Here is a 25235-nt window from a genome sequence, read left to right on the forward strand (position 1 = left end):
AAAATCAGACTATGTAGGAGTTGATCTGTATTTATATATCTTTGTGGTAACAGGCCTTAAAATGTAAAATTATCTGTTAAAACTTTTATTCTGTAGTGAAACTTTTTGTCATGTCTTGGACGATATGAGTTATAAATATTATAATGTACCTATCTCTTAGTGTCTGGCCAAAGTTTAATCTTCTAGGTCAGTGTAGTCAGCCTTGAAGCCTGATTTCAGATCTTCATTGGAAATATAGCAGTTCCTCCAAATGGTAGTGTCAATTATAAATGTTTGAAATTGCTTCCCAAAAAAGTTTTCTCTGAAACAGCTTACACCCCTGGCATTTCCTTAATATTTTTTTATAATAGATTTACACCCTGAAATATTTGAACAAAAAGTAACAGAGTGGTTTGACTTTTTTTTTTAATCAAAACGCCCAAAACCCCCTAACCCAACCAAAAATAATTGACACAAAAGATCAAACCAACCACTCCCTCACCCTGTATCTTGTTCAATAGAGGGAGAGCATGGTAATCTGTTTGAATAGTTGATGCGAGGTAATCGCTACACTTAGTAGTGACTCGGATTGATAGATATGTGGTTATTTTGTTCAGATATAGTACCTTTTTTTGTTTCTGGCTTTCTATGCTAATTGGGCAATGCTGAGTTTAATTCCTGGATGTTAATTTGATGTTTAGCATTATGTGAATTCTTGCAGTCCCTTTGTAGCTAGCGTTTAATATTGGCTCATCTGTTGACCTGTAATGTTACAAACCTTGTAAGGCAGGGTGCTAGCAGTTCTTAAAGCAAAAGTGTTTTCCATGTGGCCTTAGCTGTTGACAAACTTGTGACATGCTGATTGCTTGTGAAAGGATGTCATTTCCCTTGTCTTCTTTCTGCAGTAATGGAACATCACTGTCCAGGAAGATTGACCTTCTATAATTTTGTTCTCATCTTTTTTTTTTTTTTTTTTAAATTCCATGAGTGGTTTCCCGAAACATTATGAATGAAGCGTAGGAGCAGCCTTGGATCTGATGTGGTGCTGGTGATGCCTGTTGGGGGCAGTGAATGTTAGCACTTTGGAAGGCGGTGGTGTGGGGGGAAAAGAAGGGGCCACAGCTCTTGACATCCTGTCTTCCACATGAGCAGTCTGAGCTGCCTGACTAAAGTTGATATGTAATCTTTTTGATCTTCAAAGACCCTGTTTTGCAATAATACAAAAATCTTAGCATACACTTGTGGCTATTCTAGAAAGCCTGTTAAGAACTCGTACAAATGTTTTATATCCCTTTGCATTTTCTTTGTAAGCTTTGATTATAATCTGGTATTGCGGCTCTCTAAGTGCACGCAACCCTCAGTGCAATGAAAAAGCATCACGCTTCAGTCCTGCAATAATGCAGCTGTTGGAGCATGGATTCCTGTGGGAGAAGAACGTGGACAGAAGTTGAGGCAACTGTGAATTGTGTAGAGATAAGATCCTGGTTAGCAGTGTGGGATGCTGGTGCACGGCCAGTGATTGTAGTTGGTTTGCGGTGTTGCATAGAATGTGACCAGATGGTCTTCCAGCTCATGTTGGTTGGCACTTGTTCTGACATATTCTTATATCTAAGTATGTTATAGGTCGACTGATCCTTGAAAGTGCCTGCCTTTATACAGATATTATGGTGATATTTCTTTGTTTACTTTGGCAGTTCTTGCTAGAGAACTGGGAGGGATGGGAAAGGTAGTTTTAACATTTCTGCTGAGTGGCTTTGTTTTTCATGTGGTCCTAAATAGTGTATTGCTTTTCCAGATGTGTCGAACTGAGTGCTTGGTATTTGTAGTGCTCTTTTCTAATGCTTTGTCATGATGCTGGATAATGGACATCCTGAAGGATGTTATTGAAAGGCTTGTATGAAGCTCTGGTCACATAAATGTCTAATGACTAGTTAATGAAAATCTGTATATCTTGGTGTTGACTTAAATAACACTGTTCAAAACAGGAACATTTTAGGTACATTTACTACCATATTTCTGTTAGGAAGTAATTTCTTCCACTGTTTTAAGACAGTAGAGGGGTATCAAAGGGTGACTTGAAGCTTTCCTTTCTAGTCCTCTAAAGGATACAGCATCAACTCCTTAGGGAATGCTTTCATTTTGATCTTGCTTATCACTAATGGATATATAAACATCTGGGTAACTGATCCTGTTTCTTAGCATGTGTGCTTGTTGGGGGTGGGCACGTGTGCATCATGAAAATGCCAGTTTGGTGGATAAACTCTGTAACCAGACCTTGGTGAGGGCCCTGCATCAAACTGGGTTTCTGTGCACTTAGCAATAAGTCAGAGGAGCTTAAAACTTGTTTGTGTAATGCAATTCTAGGATTCTGTGATTTGTCTATTCTTGAATAGCATCTACACTGCATTCCTGAAGGTCGCTTTGGAAGTAGTAAGATTTAAATATTGAGGACTGATTTATGATATTCACTGTAAAAGCTGTTCTGTGGCCTCATTGTTTCCTTATTATGCCATACATTTAAGTGTGAAAGAAAAGCAACTTTGATTAAATGAATGTGTTAATTCATGAATTCTGGCAGAATTTAAGATTAATGTTGAAAGTACATGGAGGTAGTGAGGTTGCAGTTTCCTGTGTCCTGGGCTGTTGCACATGCCTGGTGCTGTTTCTCTACAAGGCTGCGATTTAGAGCTGAGGACCCTCGTAAGTGGGAGGTTCTCTCTGCTCCAGGGGCTGAGTTGCAGGTGAAAGGCCCTGGTCAGGAGCGAGAAACAGATGAAACCAGTTCTAGAAAGCTGGAGGAAGCTTCATGACTGCAGACTCTAGTACCCATGTGTTTTTAACTGTCCTGGTATTTGGTTATTGAAGTCTTTTCTATTACGTGCAAGTGGCTTTGTTGCCTGGCTAATATTTGTGCTCCGTGGAGGTGAGAAGCTGGGACTTTGAATGTGTTGGAGACTAACAGAAATCCAGTCTTCAATTTAAAAAAAAAAAAAAAAGTAAAAAGCTGTGATAACAAGCTTCAAGCACTGTAACATTCCCCTAGCATTAGGATCCCGGCAGGTCTGCTGCCTGGTGCTGCTGGAAGCCTGCCTGGCTTGGCTGCTCACTTATGCTGTGAGAAAGGTTTCCAAACTCTTTTGGAAGTGAGTGGCTTGTACATTTCTAGTGGCTGAAAACCTTGTATGTGGGGAGGGAAGGGACAGTGGCTGAGGAGGTGATTTTGGGCTGTGTTCCCTGATAAGGCCAGATCCCAGTGTCCTGAACGTTCCTTTTCCTAAAGGAGAATGAAATGCAGATGCCCCACGGTCTGCCACAGGGACCTGCTGCTGGGGCTTGAGAAACCGTAGCTGTTCCTTTGTTTCTCCTCTTACGCTTTCAGAAAGGTGCTGCTCTTCTTGCTCCTGGCTTTCAGATTGATTGAAACTTTGGACTGCTAACAAAGTGAACATAAATATGTAAAGCATAGCAACAGTTTTGCGAGCTGGAAAGTACTAATCTGTTGTGCATCTGGTTTGAGAAGCTGGTTTTTATGCTGAGTGTAGTAAATCCAGCAGTTGGTGATTCTTTACTCAGTAATGAAATACTGAATTCAAAGGCTTAATTTTGAGACCGTAGTGCTAATAGATTTTGCCTTTGTATTTGTCATTAAATGTTCTTTCATACTTCTAGGTCAACATTAGCTTTATTTGATAAAACAAGAGTATGTAGATGGTCTGTAGCTACCTTAAATATGTTGCTGTTCTCAGTAAATATAAACTTCTGGGGATACAGAGTATCGCTGTATGAATGACTTATTTTTGGGAATAACCTGAATCTTAATGGTAAACCAATTTTGTTGTTAAGATACAGTTACAGTAGAAGCATAGTTTGTATTTCATTTCTACTGGGTGAATGTTACGAAGAGTTTTTAGAATCAGTCTTGAGCGTAGGTTAAATTGAGCCTGAAGTTTTGTCGTGTGCTTCTTGTTCAATATCTGTGGAGCTGAAGATTGACAGAAAAACTTGTAGATTGAGCTCTGCAGTGGCGATACGTGTTGACAGCAGTTTCCTAGCTAGGTTTTTCTTTCTTCCTTCAAAGGAAATACTTTATTTCTATTGCAAGTTAAAACTACATCTTTTAAGTTATTTCAGTTACTGTGTTAGACACATTAAGACTATTTGCCCAATGGTGAGTTCATGCTAGATTTTTCTGCTTTCTGCAGAGAGTTTTTACAATTTACCTAACAAGCAAGCATATTTTCTGTGTGAATTACTTCTGAAAGCTGATTTTTTTAAAATTAGGCTAATGAGTCAAGGAGTGACACTGCTGTGTTAAAGCACATTTGTAAAGCGATTGTAATAGCCTGAACAAAGAAATTTCAACAAGACTTTTGATATGAAGATATGTCTGTTCAAGAAAGCCTTCAACTGCTAGACTGTCATATTTCCATTGGCTGGACTAAAACATACAAGCATTATTACAATTTTTGCCCTTGGATTTCCAGGAATAAGGTGTACACCTTAACTAGCACTCTGAAGTTTTCAGGCTTCTATGCCTATATATCCTCTGCACCTATATGTCTTCAGCAGAAAGAGTTTGAATTGTATGACTTGGAGCAGTGAAGCCAACAGTGGCTGCCTTAAGGCTCATATATTCAGATTGTGGACTCTTAAAGATGTGCAGTAAATATGGGATGAAGGTGTGTCTTTAAGTTAAAATGGAGACTACCACACTTCTATATCAAGTTCATCACTGAATAATGTTTCTAAAATGTTGTATCTTTGAAGCTTGTTTGGAGTGACATTTGCTGGTTGGAGTTGCTTGCTTCCTTTAAGCGCTCCACTTCTGTAAATTAAACCAGCAATTTTAGTTGTTTCCTCCTAGCAGCCGTTTAAATCCAGGAAGGAAAGCACTGAGGTTGCTTTCAATGGAAAAAAGTTCTCTGTTTCTGCTCATAATTTTGCCCCACTTAATGTGATGGAGATAATAAGTTGGGTTTTCTTTTCATACTACTTGGTTCTTGAGGAGAACTATGCTTTGAGTTCTGTTTTCCAGGCATGTGGTGTTTAATCTTTTTTAGCCAAATTGTAGAATCGTTGGTCGATCATACTTAGTGTGATATGTAAGGTTGTTAGGGTGATATTGAGAAGCCAACCTTAATGCAAATTTCTCTGAAGAGTTGAGTGATGGTGTTCATAGACTTGGGAGAGAAATCTGTGTGTGTGTTTAAACTAGGAGCTGGATTTTGTTAGGGCTGGTATTTTGACAGGAAGCTTGTGAGGAGCTCTTGGCTTTTGAACTTTCATGGTTTGCAACTGCTCCGATAGGTAGGTTTTGAATATTGTATGTGTTGGGAATGTAGTGCAGCCACACCTAAATGACTTCACTCTGTGTTTCTATGGAGCTTTTTTTCTGTTATATTTGCATTTACATATACTTTAGAACATGTCCTCTGAGCTTCTCCTTGAAAAACATTATGCTAATATCTGAACAGGAGCCTGTAAGTTGCTGCCTGCCCTGTGTAGCCCCACAGGAGACTACTTTGAAATGGGACAAGGGTTTCACTGTGAGCCTATGATCTTATTTCAAACAGTCTAGGGCAGCGGAGGTGCAAGAAAGTGTATGTGAGGGTTCTTGCCAAGTTCAGGCTCAGTTGTGTGGGCAGGCAGTTGCTGGATGCCATACCAGCACGCCTGTAGTATCATTCATACTTGCAAGAGTATTTTGCTGCTTATCCTTGCATTGCTTAAAGTGTCTTCAGTCAGAAAAATACAGTGGAATGGCAGAATGTGCATCTTCATACTTTTTTGTTATTTTGCTGTCTGCTCTTTTGTCTCTGCACTGCTCTCTACTCAATTTTTGTCTGTAATTCTGACTTCTTTTCTTCCCCCTGGCAGTAACTAGTAGAACCTCACATGGTTGTGATATTGGTAGAAACATGGACTTGCGTGGTTGGAAGATACCTGTGAGATAGTCCAACCGTACCTGTCCACTATGAAATCAAATCCCTAAGCACTTCATCTACCCGTCTTTTAAATGCCTCCAGGGATGGTGACTCAGCCACCTCCCTGGGCAGCCTCTGCCAGTGCTTGAGAGCCGTTTTGGTGAAGAAAGTTTCCTGATGTCCAATCTGAACCTCCCCTGGTGCAAATTGAGACCATTTCCTCTTGTCCTGTTGTCTGTCACTTTCCCCACATTCTTTCAGCCTTTTCCTCTTTTTCTGCATCTGTTCTGTCAGTAGTTGATCTTATTGTTCAATGTATGGTTCATTATTGGCAAGCCCAGCAGTGGTCTTCCAAGCCCAAGTCTTCCTTGGGCAAGAAGACTAAGTCTGTGACAAACCTAGGAGGTGCTGGTGTGTGGTGTTCTCTTCCCATTCCTTGGCATAAAAAACCAACTCCTAGATTCTACACTAAGCAGCAAGTTCTTGGTTTTTATCTGTTGGATGCTGCTTTATTTGTCTAATTTGCCTGAGAGCTGGAAGGATAATGATACAAATCTGGAAGTAGGGAAAGAGGTCATCTTTTGGATGAAAGTGGCTCTTACTAATTTTTTTTTTGTTTGGTTCTTGACTGATTTCTTCCCCCTCCTCCCCCTGGCTATTTACTGAAGCAGAAGCATTGCTTTTAAAAATGTGCTTTCTGTTATGGAAAAAGCAAACCTTGCCTGTATCAATGAGCTTCAAAGTTAACACTGCTTCTTTCAGAGTTCTGAATGTATTTATATTGTTTCAGCAGGAAGGATGTTTAAATCAAGAAACTGAACTTTGAAACTTTGGATGGGTTTATTAATTTTCTTAAATTAAACTTACCTGTCCTTCACCTCCTCTCCAGAAAACCTAGTTTTTTTTCCTGTTACTTGAACCCTCAAGATGAATTGCCTTGCTTTCAGCACGTTTGTTTTTTCCAGCCTATATAGACATGGTAAAATGTGAATAGTTGACATTTACCGTGTTAAAACAAAAAGCCAACACAACTCATGAAAATCTGAGCTGCATCTTGCTCAGGTGGCCTGCTGTTTGAAATATGACTCCTGGTGTGGATTGTACTCTTAGCCCTAGGATTCAGTAATGAGATTGAGTGGTATCTTGCGTGAGCACTTCTGGATGATTGACAGGGAGGTGATGTGAATCATCATTTATCAGGACATTATCATGCCTACCCTTGATAATTTCTCCCTGCTGTCTGGGGAGGTGGTGAAGACAGATAGGACTTTGTGATGTCAAAGTAATTAGTGTGTGTTGGTTTCCAGCTGAACAAACTGGAAACTAATGATCAGGTAAATGAAGATGAAGTGCATTAGTGTAAGGATGAAGGTGCAAGGACCTTGGGGAAGAGCTTATCAAAATTTCATGGGGGTTATTTGAATATCTTACAATTTGTGCAGTTGCAAGCAATATTTAAAACTACTAAAGGATACTTTGGCAACAGTATAGTTACATGTCCTTTGATATCCCTTCTAGTGAGAGGGTCAGCGCTAGGGTTAAGGACATCAGACTCTCTGCAGGAAGGACTGGGAACTCCTTATGATTTTCATAAAATCTGATGTAGTGAATTTCCAACCGATGGCAGCAATTTTCAGTTAAATGATGTTAAGGAATCCTAATGTACACTGAAAAGGTTGTACTTCCCAGTAACTCTTACCATTTTAAAGGGGAGAAATCACTGCAATTTGACTTCTATATATTTGACTTATGACTGGCTCCTTTGTTATTAAAATGTTTTAATTTTGCCTGGTACATATGGAAATACCTTAAAACGTGTAGACTTTGCAGTATAATTTGTGGTGCTGCAGCAGGCTTTCAACAAGCATGACAATTTCTTGGTTTAAGTTTTGAATATTTTATACATGGGTCATTACTGAAATATTTTCATAACCTGGAAAAACCTTTTGTGTAGGTGTGCACAACTATGTCAATATTTCAAATGATGCCTAATGTGCAAGACTCGCTGAGTATAATTGGCCTATTAACAGCAAGCAATCTGAGGGTTTCTGTAGTTAATTTTATCACATGTGATTAGGTATTGCTAATTATAATTAACTGATTGCAAAACAGATAGCTTTTCATGCTTGCTTTTCAATTATTAAAATGGTAATTTACTCATTGTTATTTATCACTGAACTTCTGTATTAATATGCCAGTTTCCTGGATACCTCCCAAAAATAACATACCTGAGAAAGTTTTATAGTTAGTCTCATGGCAAAACTAGTCTTTTGGACAGTTTTTATATATACAGCTTTCCTCTTTTTCTGTTGCTTCTTTGAAAATGAGTAGGCTAGAATCCCTGGCAGGAATTTGTCCATATTAATATGGCTCATCAGAGACATTATATTTAATTGGAGAGCCTGCGGTATAGTCGCAGGAGGCTGAAGGGAATTATTTAGCATTAGCAATGGCTCGTCTGGGAGTTGTGCACTAATCAAGGAGCTTGTGTGTTAACTGTAGGGATGATGGGAGTTATGACGATTATGACATGTGAGCACATGTCTGTATGAGAACTGGACAGGCAATGAGTTAATCAAGAAATATATTAAATGGCTCCCATGCTGCTTCATTATTACTCTGTAGAGTGCCTGTCAGATTGTGTACTTTAACAAAAAATAAAATGAAATCCAAATAGATGTTTTTGCAGATAAAGTTAGTACCAGATTTTTAATGAAGAATATACTTTCCCCTGTGCTTTTGAAGTGAACGTGTCCTTTTAAGTGCCGTGTTGAAAAAGAATTGGTGTGTGCTTACCAACAAATGCATTTTAAACATGTGCCTCTCCAATCTGCACTTTTCTATTTTGTCAAACGATTGCTTTCAGTAAATATTAATTATTTCCCAATTTCAACTAGATGTTTTTAATATCTTTAACCCTTTACTTAATAGCTTGCTAAAATATAAAATACAGTAGCTTAGTTTCAAGAAAATAAAAATGCTAATCTCTTTTATCATTGGGATATCTTGCGAAGACGAAACTCAGACCCAGCACACCTTAACTGTAGCACATGGACTCTTTATATGTCAAATAGAAAAATTCTGTGCCCAGCATGGCTAGAGGCATCCATTTCATATCCATCATGAAATTATCAGTTATGTTGGAAAATGCATATTTAGAGGAAATGGAATTAATAAACTGAGCTCACTTAAGTTTTGTAAACCCATAAACCAACTGAATTATATCTGTAGGTAAACTTATCCTGGAGCTACTGGACAGGTGAGCATGTGCTTTTCCCGCTATTGTAAGCGCTGCCAAATGTAATAAAACTTTCTACCAAACTGTGACCTTCATGTATTAACTTAATTAAAGTGGTATCATGGCTAGTACCCAAAGTGTTAACCTGTAGGAGGTTGTTATTGAAATCCATTATCTGTGGAGTCAGTATTAGTGGTCAGCAGCAGCAGAAGTAAAACTGCAAGTAAGACCATCCCTTGGGTGCTGTGAGCTCAGCAGGTTAAACTGTCAAAGCTTCTTACAGGATGGATAGTTAAGCCCCCTGGAGTTATAGGTAAACCAATCATTTGCTGTCAGCAGGAAATATGACTTTATTTAGCAGGGTGGAGGGGTGAAAAACCCAAACCTAAACGCTAACAGGAAAGAGGATTTAGAAGGAACCATTGTGTGAGCATGTGTTGCTGTGCTATGCATATTCTTAGAAATTTGGAAAGATTTTTTTAATTCTGGGGTTTTTATAAAATAAGAATCTGTTTATATAAGTAAGTTTACTTCAGTATCTTATAAAACAATATCTGAACTTGAGCCTTTATGTTAAACTTAAGAATGTTATCGGTATATTAGACGAAGAATGCAGAAGTTTGTACTTTTCTTTAAAATGGGGGCAGTTGTTGCCTCAGAGATTTTCTTTCCTTCAGTGTTGTGCAAGTGTTGCTTGTATAGAATGTAATTATCTTTTTACTGCACTAAATATGTTATTGATCAAATGCATTATATTTGAGATCTAAATATGTTTATTAGAATTCATAGGCCATAACTATTTAGAATACTGTAATTGAACTAGTCAGAGTGATACTTCCCATATCTTCTAATCTCTAATTTAGTCTTCAAAGGTAAAGATCAGGAGTGCTTTACTTTATGTAAGCAAGAATTTAAATACAAAGAGAAGTCCCAGAAGTGATGGCTTGTTATAGAAGGGTGTGAAGTAGGTGTGGGAGAGAACCTGATGTTTTTGCTCTAATTTTGTTTGTTGGAACAGGAACTGTGCTTAAACCCTTGCTGAGTAGAACTTCATAGTGGCCTATGAAGGATGCTTTTATATATCAAGCCTTGTTTCCTCAATACAGTGCACTGTTTTTAGACTAAATCTGCCTGATGTGCTGAAATAATATTGCCATAAGATTAATGGGATACAGTAGAGACTAAGATTCTGCTTGTTGTCCTTGAATTACCTTCAGATGGAAAACTGCATATGGTAGGAAATCAGATGGGAGATGGAAATGTTAATGGGGAAAACACTCAGTAACCTAAAACACAAATCAAGGATTTTCCTGGCCTTATGCTAAAGCAAATTTTTTATAATTTGAGATGTAACTGTGGTGGAAGTCTGAGGGGTGAGATTCTTCTGCGTGTAAAGAAAGTGTTGAAAATACTTGTCAGATGATTTAGGAAAGGATGGGGCCACATGAAGTCTGGCATCTATGTCGACTGGTTGGATTGTCCAGTGCTGTTGTTAGCAGTGCAAGAATCTTATTTAGACAGTACAAGTTTGTCTGTTCCTGCCTGTTTGTTACTGTGCACAGTCCTTACAGATGTGGTGAGCCAGCTGGCTCTCTATGCAACCATTCTCAAGTGTATGGATATACTGTGTGGTAGCAGACAGGTACTTTTTCCCTTAATGTACAGATACGTTCAGCATTGTAGATTATATATGTATAAATTCTATTAAAGGGTGGAATGGAGGTTGCTACAGAGATCTAATGAACAATTTTAAATACCTTTCTAAAAGCATTACACCATAAGATGAAACAAGTACTCTTTTGCATTATTGGCCCTGATTTTTCTATGCAGCAAAAATGTATTGTACTATTTCTACTAGTCAGCTATGGAACTCTTCATCCTGTAATTTAGTTCTGATCCAATCTATGTGGGTTTTTTTGCCTTTAGAGATCCCTGACTGTGATCTAGTTTGGTCCTCCTTATATGAAATACATTTTTTCCCCATGTAATTCTTTATGACCTTGGTCTTCTGCAGTTGCTCTTATCTAGTACTGTGTAAAAATCTGCTTAAAGTTTCTTTGAATACAAGGTTGCAAATACTGGCAGGCTCCTTTTTTAATGTAAGTTTGCTGGCAGTTTGCGGTGAGTCAACTGACAAATGCAGCTCTGTTCTCACTTACTATGATTGTAAGAGGACCAAGTGGCTGTCAGACAGATGGTGTGGAAGTGCTTACACTTCTGGCACGGGGGTGGTTTCTTGCTAAAAAAAATGTGGGTTTTTTTTAAAGGTAAGTCTGTTCTGAAAAGTTATTTAACAGGTAGATTTCTTAGATTTTTCTGGCTTACTTTGTTTTGGGAGTTCCTGCAGCAAGAATGCTTGGTGCCCTTTCTCCATTATTATTTAGTCATGAGGAAAGCTGATTTGTCTTTCAAAATAGGACTTTTGAGGGAAGGAAGCTCGGATGGGTTTTATACAGAGGACTATCTTAGAGTTGTCCTACAATATAATAAACAACTTCAATACGCTGCTGGAAAATAATTTTATTGTAGAACTGACAATTGTATTAACCAGCGAAGCCTAATTTTTAGGAAATCTGAATATTTGCATTAGTGGAATTTTGAAGAAAAAATGCTCTACTTGTGTGAATGTTGTGTAAGAAAGTGAATATTTAGTAAGGATTATAAGTATTAAAGATTCTGTTCTTAAAACATAATCTTATGCTGGGCATGATGATAATTTTGAGGTTTCAAGACTGAATATTTCATGACTGAGTTTTTTGGCTTATTATAGGTACTACTTTGGTAGTTAACCATAGTGGAAAGCCCCCGTCACTGGGAATCCAAAAGTTGCTTATAGATGTGTCTATGGATGTTATATTTACATGTGTCCTTGGGTATTGCAGAGACATAAGATAAACTGTTTGTTTTACAATACCTTCACTGAAAGTTTCTCATCCGTAACATATTCAGCATTAATTCACAGCCTGTTATTTTGGGAACTTTCTTCTATGAATTACTTGATATTTTACATCTGGTTTAATATTATATCTAAATTTCTCAAGGCCCTTTTGGAAATATTTTGGACTATTTGTGCTTTGCTGTCCCCTCTCATTCACTGTATTGGATCCAGTGATTGTGCGGCTGGGAGGCTGTTTAACTTGCTGATGTGACAGAAGGCGAATTCCCCTCCCCTTACTTTACCTTTCCACTGGGTCAGTTCAGCCCAATGATCTGTCTCAGCAGCATTGTAGTTGCTGGAGTTAAATGTGGAGGAGAGTAAAGGGAGGGATCATCCTTTGCCTGGCAATTTGTATTTGCATGAAGGGAGGCTTACTGTGACACTTTGTCTCAATATATGGTTAATTTTTGGGCCAGGAGTTAGTCCACATTGGGAGGAACTTAATTTAGTGTTGTATCTTGCATTTCTGATTTACTTTTTAAATCCTCCAGCTGCTGCTGCAGAATGTGTTGGCTTAAGCTGGTGCTCATGCTTCCCTTCTCACCTTTATTTTAAATACTGTCACGTAGTTGAAATACCAGGTAGCTGTGAAGTCACCCTTCTGCTGCCGTGGGCTGTTCTTTCAATCCTGGTGCTGGTTTCAGGGATCCCTGACTTTATTGCCACCTTCGATGCCAGAAGCAATTTCTGCAGCCCTTCCATGGATGGGTAGGTAGATACAGAGATTAGATGGGAACTTCTTCTGAATGGTTGTGTACTGTACCCATCCATCTGAATTAAGCTGAAAATACTAGACAGGGGTATGCTACCAGTGCATACTCTGTATTGCTTTGTAGTGCAGCTTAAGCTAACTTTTTGTGAATCCTGTGTATCTTCTGGGATAGCCAACTCAAGAGCTAGACCTCTACTGTATGAAGTTCTGTGGGTGTTGGCTGCGCTTGCTACCACCTGATACTGTTTTCTAGAGCTGCTTAACTACTTGTTTTTCAGTCATCCACATGTCTTACCCATTTAGAAAACAAAACAGAAACGTGCATCAAATAAATGCATTCCATGGTGAGCTTGTTTTTGGGAGAGGCAGGAAAAAGAAACAGCATGAGTGAGATCTGTTCTATTGCTTTGCTAATGTGCTTAGAAAGCTTGAGATTCCATTAGGAGAAGGCTAACTGTGGGTGCAGATGTGTTTGAAATGTAAAGAGGCTACCAAGAACCACTGTAGGGCACTGTTTTGTTAACATCACAAAAAACTTAATCTGTTTTTAAAATACTTAAAGCTCCAGAATCCTGTATGCTCGCAAAGATGAAACTCATCTGTGCTAGAATGTAGTGGACTGCTCTAAATGAGTTGCTCAACTGTTGTACATTCTTTGGTAAGCAGATTTATCATCATCCCAAACTGTTAGTCTATGCTTGGGAGTAAAATTCTCCCATTTCTCCTGGAGACTTGCTTTAAATAATGTGCTCCAAAGTAAAAATACATCTGCAGAGGTATAAGTGCTTGCAGGCTACTTCTTCACAGCATCCCCTAAATCAGCATTTCTCTTGGGTGAAGAAATTTGGTAGCTATTGCCCTTTATCAAAGGAAGCCATGAATGGAAGGAGGCAAGGGAATGCTTTTCCCTCAAGATGGCAAGGGTTTTGCTACTGATGCAATGAGTTGGAGAATGGGACATTGTGGCTTTTCTCTCCCATTTCTTCTACCTCTGTTAATCCTGTATTTCATCCAAAGGTAGATTAGTAAACAAGATGACTGATCTAGTTTTTTTCCACTTCTACTTTTTCAGTTATTCTACTGAAGAAAGATTGATTGTTCCTGGCTGGTGTTGACTAAAAGATGTGGAAGGTTTTGATACACACCCACCATATTATTCTGCTAAACGTTCAATATCAAACAATAGCTTGTTGGCTGTTAACTGTGACAAACTACCTTTTTTGTTTTCTAGAGCTCTAAGCAGGTTTTCCTCTCCAAGAAAAACTGTTCAAACTTGCAAAGAAGTTAAGCAACCTTGTATTTGTTCTTGTTTATCTCCAGATAAACTTGATAGGCTAAAAAAATCTTGTTTTAAGAACAGTTGAATGCTTCTAAATAGAAGCCTGTAGAGAGGTTTTCCTAGAAAAGACCCAAAATAATATACTACAGAGAAAAACACCATACTTGCAATTTTCAGTGTCTGGCCAAAAAAAGCCCCACCACTCTGTTTTAGTCAGCCTAATTAGATGGTCTTCCCAACATCCAACTACTTGGATCTGGCTTGGATTCAGTGCTGTGCTGTGACCTTTGTGAGGCACTAAGTTACTAGTTCCTGGTCTTTAATGTTTTGGAGGGTAAAATGCAGTAAGCACATGCAATAAAATTCTGATGGAGAAGCTTTCTTTCCCACCAGTGTTATAGAAGGTGTTCTCCTGGGAAACCATTTGTTAAAGAATAAGCATAAAGAAGGAAAAGGCTTTGGGAGCCAAAGCCATTCTGGAAGACTGTGCTGTGGAATCTTATCTGTATTATCTTCAGGACTCTGGAGGCATTTCCTTGCATATCTCAGCAAACAGAACTCGATTTCAGAGTTCTCACTGCATGACAGCCTTAACACTGTGAAAAACAGGCCATGCTAGTGCTCAGGCCTCAAAGTACAATAGGGAGTCCTTTCCTGTTGATGAGGTCTTTGTCAAGCAAAATCGTGTGTCTTTTTAGCAGCCAACAAAGTTCCAGAGCTTTGCTTCTGGGAGAGAGAATTGAGATTACTTTTTTTTTTTTAAGGTTAGAAAAATAAATTCATGTTTAAGTGAGAATGCGAACAGATGAAAGTTTTTAGGTGTTGAAAAGTGCCTACTCTTAGTCTGCTACAAATGCAGTCTTCCTTGCCTGGCTGGTGTTTCTCCTCTTCAGAAGTTTCTTCAGTTCAACTTGAACCCTTCCATTTTAATTTTAGTTGAAATCTGTGGATTTTTGAGGACACCAAGTGAAGCTATTGCTGTCTTCAAGATTTGACTGTCTGGCAAACTGAAGGGCAGGGTGGAGGAGTAGTGGAAAGGGTGCTAATATATACATTTATTTTCTGGCTGGTTTCTGCTAACCCAGAATCTAATCACGTGGCTGCTAATGGATGGGCTGTTTTGAGAGTCTTTGTAAACTTGAAGGGAGTAAGTAAAAATACCCTGAAGGCCACTGAGGAATTGTTTTACCTTAGTTATCTTGAACGCCATTAAATAAAAGTTTTAATAGGATTGTAGGGAAATGCTGTCTCTGTAGGTTGGCTTATTTATCTGCATAAACTTTTACTCAGGTTTTTGAAATGCTGAGTAAAAATAAATGTGGAAAATATAGAATGGTTATGCTATTTATGGCTTTCACAGTTCTGCTTTTCATGTGGTTTAGAAATGTTTCCATTATTTCATTTTAGGGTTAAATGCTGTAATCGTGTGGCAGTATTTCTTTGCAGGTAGCACTTTAAAGGCTGTGTGAATTCTGCACACTCGATATGTGCGCAGTTCTATTATATTATTAGTGTGTATGTGTTTTTGTGTGAAGCTGTTAAAGACACTTAGGGCAGATAAAAGATATGTTTTTGGCAAAGTAGTAAATTTGAACCTTTTTTGCATACGTTTATTTTTTTTTTTTTTAATTTAAGACTGTTAAACACCACAAGCTTTTTTGTTCTGTTTTGTCTGTCTCTTCTGGCAGTGGTGCTGGCAAGGTTTGAGTTGGTTGTTTTGTTTTTTCAGCTACCTTACAAAGGATTTACTCATTAGTCCTACTTTATGGGTTGAGCTAATTGTGGTTTGTCTTGCTGAGCGGTATTATGCAGTTTGGGCCAATTAAGTGAATCCACTTACACCAACGGATGTTGTTCCAATGTGTAATATTGATTTGAGCTATAAAAGGAGAATGACTTGTTTGATTAGATTTCTTTGCCTAAACAATGCTCAAGATCTTATCTAGTGTACCAAACAGAAGTGTTCTCTTTGCTGAGGTTTTATTTTTAATTGCTTCTTAGGTTTGATTAACACTGTATATGCAGATAAGCTTCCCTATATATAAACTCTGAAATGGTACAGAAGAACTGGGGGGGAGAAAATGCATCTTGGAACCTAGTATTGCTGCATGAATATCAACTTGTGTTGAGACCTGGGGATGCGTAGGGTGACCTGCTCTGAAAAATTGGGACACTGGGGAATCCCAGATGCTTACCTCCTCAGAGACAGAGGACTGGGGAGTGTGTGTGTGTGTTCATTAAGCATTTACACTGAAGTAAATGGCATCTGTGACATGATAAACATCAAACTGGTGAAGTACATAAAATCATCAGTGGAAGCTGTCTGGGTGAGAGTAAGCACTCTGACAGGAAACATACCTATGTACGTTCTGTTCCTCTGGCTCTTATTACAGCCTATTTTTTTTTTTTTTTGGAATTAGTAGATGGGATCACTATAAAACAAATCGGGGAGAAAAACACTTCTGTTGTGAGTCAGATCAATAAGAAAGCAAACTTTTGGAGTTGCTGAGCAATTATGATGCTAGGGATCTTTAAATAATCTCTCAATTGTTTTATGGATTGCATACATACTGAAAATAAATGTTTTGGTTCTTTACCTTCAAGTAGCTTAATATGTTCTATTTCCATATCAAGAGAACTTGTTTTGTGTTTAAATGTTGAGGGCATGCATATATGACTTGTTTGTAATATAGATTTCAACTAGCAATCAGCAGCATCTGAATGACTCCTGAAGAAGGTTACCTAGATTCTGCTGTGTTAAACAGAACATCTCTAGGAGCACTGTGTGTATTTTACATGGAAAGCTATTCATTTAGAGATCAAAATGACTGTTATCTGAGATACAGGTTTGATTAAGGGGATAATTCAGTAAATTCAGAGTATGGCTGGGCAAGAGACTGTGCTGCTGTCAAATGAGTACATGTGCCACCCTCCAGGGTAAAGGAGAGCTCGTGTAATCTAGGTAATTTGGGTACTTACTAGCTCTGATTCACTGCAGTCCTCCTACTAAATCGCGTTATCTCCCACAAAGTGAATATTGAATATTTTTGTGGTGCCCATATCCAAAATTTTGGGTTGTGAGCACTTCTCTTCTGGGTTATAATGCCAAGTTCTGGCAGCAAACCTGGTTTATAAATTCCCAAGATACTGAAATGTAATGTAGAAGAAGGATCTCCAAGCCCAGTTGCTGCTACTGTGATTACCTCTTATCACGCTCTGCACCCTGAGAGCTGCTGCAGCTGGGAGTAGTGCTTGGAACCAGTCCAGGTCAAAAAGGGCTGGCACATCAGCCCTGATGAACTTCTCGCTTGATGTGCCTATTGGCTGGAAATGTGGTAAAGAAGCACAGAGCTATTCCTGTGTAAACATTTGGCAGGATTTACTGGTGTAAGTGCCTTGCTATGAAGGTGGCTCCTGGACCTTGTCATAGATGCGGAGCTGAAGTGGCTGGTTGGGTGTTTGTCACTGATTTGGGTTTGGATTTCCAAAGGTGTAACAAACCTACACAGGGATTTGGATGACTGAATTTAGTGTGCAGGTTTTTAATTAGATGAGGATTCTGAAAAAAAATGATGATTCAGCAAGTTTTGATGAATATTTTTGAATATCATCTTTTTCCTGTTGTTGCTGTGATGTAATTAGTCCTTAAGAAATAAAATACTTAAAATATGCCACTTTCAGAGAGGTCAAACTGCTTTTACACAATTTTTTTTAATGTTTTCCAGCTGTTTGTTTCCTAATATCACAGGTCCTTGTAGCTGCTTCAGACATATATATATACACATATATATTGAGGCACAGATAGCCCAGTGTGATTAAAATGTGCAGTATAAATCATGAAGCACTTCATATGGTTTGTCTGCTTTTCTAGCTTTTGTTACCCATTCGTGCTTGAGATTGCAGGATCAATTCTAGTATTTATGAAGGAATTTCACTTCCTTGGGAACCTCTTGGGACTTGCTTCTTTGTTTTGTTAAACTGAAACAGAAAAGGGAGAAATTACACTTATGAAGCTTTAAATACAGTAAGTTAGGGACAAGTTTTGAATATCTAGGATTGTGGGATTTAAGTCAAATGCTTAAGGAACCCCTGAATTTGAAAATAAATGCATTTGAAACTTGTTGCGCTTGAGGAAAGGGAGTTACTGAGTTCTGGACTGTCTAGAAATAATTGTGTTGTCAGCTTCTGCAGAAAAGGTTTACTGAATGATGTACTGCTTGGTACCCCTTGCTACAAGAAGGATGTTGAGGCTCTGGAGCATGTCTGGAGAAGAGGAATGAAGCTGGTGAAGGGGCTGGAGAACAAGTCTTATGAGGAGTGGCTGAGGGAACTGGGGTTGTTTAGCCTGGACAACTGGAGGCTGAGGGGAGACCTTATTGCTCTCTACAACTACCTGAAAGGAGGTTGTGGAGAGGAGGGAACTGGCCCAAGTGACAGGGGATAGGACAAGGGGCAATGGCTTCAAGCTCCGCCAGGGGATGTTCAGACTAGATATCGGAAAGCAATTTTTCACAGAAAGAGTCGTCAGGCACTGTCAGAGGCTGCCCAGGGAAGTGGTTGAGTCACCTTCCTTGGAGGTCTTTAAAAGATGGATAGATGAGGTGCTTAGGGACATGGTTTAGGGGCAGATAGGAATGGCTGGACTCAATGATCCAAGAGATCTCTTCCAACCTGGTTATTCTGTAATTCTGTAGTAACATGAAGGTTTCAGCTGTCATGTAGATTCAAATAATGGATTTAATGTTTGCTAGTAATGATGGTTAGTGTAATTGTTTCTATATAGCATACTGTAAATTCTGTAGTGTATTTATGTTACGATATTTTGAATATTCTTCATAAACTACAGTGCATCATGAAAAAAATCAGATGTGTAGAGAAATTGTCATCGTGAATAACTCATAGATCTCTATTTCCAGTTTACATGTGGACCAGTCTAATCATACTTATGAAAAAGTAGCTAAGAGAAGCATTTATAGATTAAAGAGCTGCCAGTAGAACCTGATAATCTGGAGGTTTTGAAGTAGTGAGGAGGAATAGAGATCTCTTGTCTTTCACAGCATATCAGGTAACATGAATGTGATATGGCTTCTGTTCTGCTGGTGTGTTATATCCATGTGTGGTATATTTGGAAAGCTGAACAGGCACTGGATGAGAGAAGGCACTAACTCACTGAGGTAAACAAGGAGAAATGGATTTGCTAGATTAGAGGGGAATGTGGGAAAGGAAGAGTCAGAACTCCAAATAGTTGAAGGAACAAGGAAACATTTCGGAAAGGGGGACAATATGGCAGGGAAAAAGCGCAGAAGACTATTCATAAAATCAATGGGTTTGCGGTGTCTATGGCTCTGCTTATGGTCCTGATAGGACAGTTGGTATCTCAGTGTGGAAAGTTGAGAAGTGTGAGTGGGTTTTTATCTTGATAGGTAAATATAGCAAACTATATTAAGTTAGTGCTTTTCTATGAGGAAGCTTTTAGTTTTGTAAAATGTACATGTTTAACTATGCTTAAACTTTGAATAACTTTGTTTAGACTTGTAAACTATACTGGAATTCAAAATAGCTTTAAGGATATACGTCCGTCTTGCAAATAAAAGTATTCAAGGGCTATGCTGTTTCTTGTACTTGCTGCTCCAGGAAGGGATGACAGACAGGCTAATCTTGATAGCATTTAATCAAAATAGATTACTGACTTAAGTTGCAGAGTTGTGCTTACTAAAAGGTATTAAAATCCTGCTGTGTGATTGTGTGAGTGCTTAGAGGTTGTATTTTTGTCATCCTTTGTTTTTCCTCTGTGGCTTATGCTGTAGTGGTAAAAACTGTTGTGACTTGACAGAAGCAATAATTCAAATGTGAAATGTGCAGTGATTCCAGGAGGTTACATTAACTCCTGTATACAGCAAATTCAGAATCTATTTGACATCCCCAGAAAGAAGCTTGGAATTTAGTGGCAAGTTAATGTTTCTCCCTGGTGGCAGAATTAAGTTTTGCCAAGTGCAGAAAAATGTCAATGAGAATGAAGAAAAAATGTTTATGCAACTCCTGTGCTTGTTGCACATTTGTTATACTTAACTGAATATTTTTCTCATTGTAGTAGTCAATATTTTCTGACTACTGCTTGTCACTTTCTAGATGCCATTTTCATGACTGTTTCTTCTGAATGAACCAATAGCTTGTGTGCCACATTACTTCTAACTTTACTTTGTTTATACTTGAGAGCTTTCATGCTACTTGCGAATAAATTCTTTTTGTGAAGAACAAAATACTGTATTTGTAAACTCAATGTTTTTGGTTTCACATATGAATACTCATTTTCTAAAGGAACATTCTTTTAAAACTATATATTAAATACTGAAGATGATATCAAATGTTTCAAAAAAACTTTTAAAATTAGTATGCATTGGAAATGTCAAACCATCAGTATAAGCAGGTCTTACTGACACATAGCTAATAGAATCTTACACAGTTTAAGCAATGATGTGATTTCTTTACATACTGAAATTGAGCTTACAAAAGAGCAGAATGAGAAAAACCTGTTTTGTTTCTTGGATCTGTGTTTATCTTCAAAGGAAAAGTATTCAGAACTCTGAAAACATGCTGAAAACCAAACTAATTAAACTTTATCTTTTTCTTCAAGATATATGTGCATATGAGTTGTAAGTAGACTTCAAGCTTCGAACTTCAAACCAAGCTAGTTTTTATTCCTGATGTAATGTGGGAAGTATTCACTTTGTATAGTTCAGATTTGACTAAAAAAAGTTTGGCAAATGCATATAAATGAGGATACAATGGATTAGGAATCAAACATGAGCCTGCTTAAATAATTCTCAAGATTTTCTGGTTCACGTGTAGTGATATTGAACTCTTAAGTCATAGGCTTTAATTTGTGCATGGTGCTGACCTGATGCTGTGCAGGGACACTCACTGCATCCCTTCATTCAATTCCCTCTAATTATCCCCAACTTCCTGGGGAGCCTGCTCAGAACTGGTCATGAATGTTTGTTATTAAGTATTAAGATATTAGACTACCCTGGTTAGATGTAACAAAGTAGTTTTTAGTCTGAATTTACATATAGATGATGACTATAGGAAGCTGGAATTATATTTGTCATGATTTTATTTAGTCAAATTCAAAATAACAGTAGAATAATAAAACATTTTGACAGTGACTTAAACACTGAGTTAAATAAAATGAGATTGAATGTTACAGTGTGTGTTTTCCTGCGTCGGTGTCGGTAATTTCAGTGTGTATTTTCGAGTGGTTATGGTATGTAAATTATCTTCGAAACAATCAGATTTGTGTGCGCATTTCAGGGTGACGGTAATTATTGTTGCTGGGAGCATCTGTTAATGCAGAATATTGCCTCTTCAGGTTCACGTGCAAATGGCGGATGAAGCTGTCTGCGTTGGCCCAGCTCCCACCAGCAAAAGCTACCTCAACATGGATGCCATCATGGAAGTCATTAAGGAAACCAGGGCCCAAGCTGTGAGTCTGAATGAGTCTATCTGCTGCAGCTGTTTCGTATATAGAAAACAGAAAAGCCAGAGTTTGTATTTTTTTTTTTTTAAAAAAAGGTGTGTGTGTGGGGGAGGAAGTGATTGAATATGCTATTCCAGTTAGTTCATGTCACATGAGTTAAATGTGTCCGAAATCGCTACTGGAAATCAAAGGCTTTGTAGCATCTGGCAGCACTGGTTGCTGATCCTGCAGGTGGCTGCTGGATTCAGCTTTCACACCAGGGAGCAGCTTCAGTTCATTTCCAAATTTGCTGAGGGGAAAAAAAAAAAATCCCAATTAGTTTTGAGCACTAACCCTTTATATGCCATAATGGCTTTTTTTGACTGTTTTACAAAGTCTATCCAAAAAGGCTTTTGCTTAAACTTACTTGGAATCACATTCTAGATTACATAAATGTTATTTGCAGGAAGGTAAGGTAAATGGTGCATCCTGTAATTATTTTTGTTTCAGAATGCTTACAAAATGCGTGTTAGCTTGTATGCATAAATGTGGACTATTCTGCCTTTCTCCTTCCAAATTGGCTGGAGATTCAAAGCTTAACAGGCATTGGAAAATGCTTAACAGGTTGGAAAAACTAATGTGTAGTCATGTTCATGTGCCTAGTGTTCTTTGTTCTGTCAGTGAAATAAATGTATTATTCAGGGCTACTGTACACAGAGCACTTATACACCTATCAGTTTTTATTTTAATTTGAGCAACACTAATTACCCTGAAACAATTTGGATTAAATGGTAATTTCTTTCAAAGATGTTCTGGTATAGTGTTTTCAGGGGCCAAAAACTTTCCTATAAAGAAACTCTTTCCTTCCCCATGGGTTTCTGAATACGAAACCCAGTTGTTTAGGCTCTTTAAAAGAGGAGAACAAAATGGCTTATACTTAGTTGGAGCATATTGGATCACAAGTGTTGTATGAATTGTGTAAAGTAAAACAAACTTTCTCACACTCCTCTCAAGTAATTATACTGGGTGTGTGTTGGGGTGTAAATAACAAACTAGGCACATAAAGATGTGTGACTTAGACTAATGAGACAGTGAATTACATTCTCCAGCAAGGGTCGCTAGTGGTAGAAGGCTTATGCCTGTGGGCCTTGAGACCACTGTTGTGATCAGCGATAGAAGTATTTTGGGATGAGTGCTTTATAGTGAGAAGAGTGTGGATGAGCACATGTGTAGGAAGTTTGCAGAGAGAATTTTTTTTCCTGAAGTTAAAAAGAGCAGAAGGCAAAACACCAAAGGGAGTGTTCATCACTCCCCAGTGAAGTAAGGAATGCTTATTTCAGATATGACAACCACTGAGTCTTTACAGATTGACTTGGGATAGATAAATCAGTGTGTTAAGGACAATTTCCTAAGGTTTTCAACTAACTTAAATGCTTAGTAGTCTGCTTCACCTCCCTCAGTATCTGAAGAGCAGCAAGTTTGTTGCCTGGCTTCAGAACTCAATCAGCTTAACCTTTTGTTTTTAAGGTACACCCAGGATATGGATTTCTTTCAGAAAACAAAGAATTCGCTAGACGCTTGGTAAGTTATTTCTATTTGCTTAGCTGTGAATGATGCTCTGTGACGTATATTCATTCCAAGGTATCTGAGGGATTAGGATACCAGTTCAAGGCAGATCTGAAAGACTGTAAGACAGGAGACTTCAGTATACATTTTGTGTGTATGAATTTCTTGCGTTTTGAGGGTGTAATTGCAGCCTGTGTTTTCTTTTGGGAAAAGGGGAGGTACCTATTAGTAAGAAGTTTACTGAGGCTGTAAGAACCTTTTGGCTTTTTCACTTGTGCACGTACTGTTTATGAGGCTGCCCTGTAAAAGTGGGTCGCTGAAATGATCTAGGTTAAAAGTATCTGGTTTTAAGTGATCATTTTAGTGATTCATAGCACAGCTGGTGAACAGCTGTATCAGCAGCCCTGAGAAGGTGCTGAACTGCACTTTCAGGATGGGAATAGAAAGCTGTTTAAAAACTGGCTTCTCTACTGGTGGTCACGTATTGTTGAGCTGCATTCCCTGAAAGCACCAAAGAGTCAAGAGGGTGCTGTTTTCACTTCATATCTGAATTTATAAAAATTATCCACAACCTCTTTACTTCAGTGGGCTTTTTGTATATCCCAGAAACTGATATATGGCCTTTTCAGTGATTTGGGTTTTGTCCAATATCTTTCATGCGGCTGCTTGTAAATTTGAGCAGTGCTAGGAGAAAGTTACGTGCGCAATGTTTGAGCAAAGGCTTGAGTGGAAGCTGTATGTGTAGTCACTGCAGACAATGACACATGATCTATTGGCTTCACTGAGAATAAGGACAAACACATACTACATAGCCATTTCCAGTAAAAAGTTGTTGCAGCTACCAGATTTGTTACAGGGTAAAGGAACCACATAGCTGAAAAAAAAAATCTTTTTACAAGCGGTAAGATAAACTTGTTGCTAGTTTTGAGTTATTTGCACCTTTTGACTAAGGGTAAAAAAAAAACAAACAAAAACCAGATGAAGAACACAATTCTTTGATAGGTCTTCTAGTCTTAGCATTTGTGGAATAGTTATTATTTCCACTCTTCCTTGACTTATGTCCCTTTTGGCTTAAGTTCTAATTGTAATACAGACCTTTACTCTACTTAGTTTATTTGGTGCTAGAGAATACCACCTTCTCATTAAGGAGATTATTTGGAAATGAAATCTCAAATTTTTATACTTTCCATTCTCTGTGCTTTTTTAAAAGCTGCTAGATAAAAACAAGTGCAGGTTCTGTGTGATGCTGAATGTATCCCACCAGTTGCTGGGTGGTGGTGATGTTAAAGTTGAAAGGAATTCTAAACGCTTGGCATTTGCCAGGGTTTACCCAATCTGGGGTAATTTCTTACATGTTATTTTTATGCAGTTTAGCAGCTTTCTTTTATCGCTATTGTGCTTCATGTGCCAGAGCATCTTTTTAGAGGGGAGATTCCTGGCTTAATTTATAACAAATTGTGTTCGCACTAGATTAGACCAGCAGGATGACTGGCTTTAGTTGACAGTTCCTGGTTTGGTTTTTTTAAATAAAAAAATTAATGAAAATGAAGTGCTTGCTCATGCGATTTTGCTTTATATTTTTCTGCCAAACTCTGAAATTTGGTAGTTGTTGCTCTAAACTAGGCACATTTCCTAGTAGTCTGGTTATTATTGGGTGTTGTAAATTACAGTATTGGTTATGTGACTATCTGGAATGCTTTTTTTTTTTTTTTGGCAAGATTAGCAGAAATGGAGGTAGTACATACATTCTTCTAGATCCCCTGCCCCTTCCTATTTTTAATTTTTTCACTGACATGCTTGGAACATTGAATTCCTGAAATAACATGTTGACTAGAAACGTGTTCAAGTTTGAGTTGGTGCTACAGTCTCAAAATTGCTTTTAATTGTGTTTCAGAAACTCAGTGTGTTCTGTTCTCTAAAAATATAATAAAACAAGGTAGTTCTAATTTGCTTTCTGAAATGTACTATTTAAAGGCTTAATTAAGACATAATCATGCTTCTCTTTGTCAGTGGCTCTAGAATATCAAACCCCTAGTGAGAATTGGTGAAATGATCTGTCTTTTTATCACTGAGGGCTACTTGGGTTTTATCAAGACAGCCTGATTAATATATTTAGGAGGAAAACTTGCCTGCTGTTTCTTTT

At 38.1% G+C, this 25235-nt stretch overlaps 1 protein-coding gene across 1 annotated transcript in view; it reads left to right on the forward strand.

Annotated features, from left to right (window-relative positions):
* Positions 1–25235, forward strand: part of PCCA (propionyl-CoA carboxylase subunit alpha) — a 289215-nt gene that overhangs the window by 21972 nt on the left and 242008 nt on the right. Inside the window, exons 5-6 of the mRNA XM_069878949.1 lie at positions 21440–21553; positions 23054–23107. Of these exons, the coding sequence (XP_069735050.1) occupies positions 21440–21553; positions 23054–23107 (168 nt within the window). The remainder of the gene's footprint in view (positions 1–21439; positions 21554–23053; positions 23108–25235) is intronic.

This window comes from Phaenicophaeus curvirostris, chromosome 1 (genome assembly GCF_032191515.1).
Source record: "Phaenicophaeus curvirostris isolate KB17595 chromosome 1, BPBGC_Pcur_1.0, whole genome shotgun sequence".
NCBI classification, from domain to species: domain Eukaryota; kingdom Metazoa; phylum Chordata; class Aves; order Cuculiformes; family Cuculidae; genus Phaenicophaeus; species Phaenicophaeus curvirostris.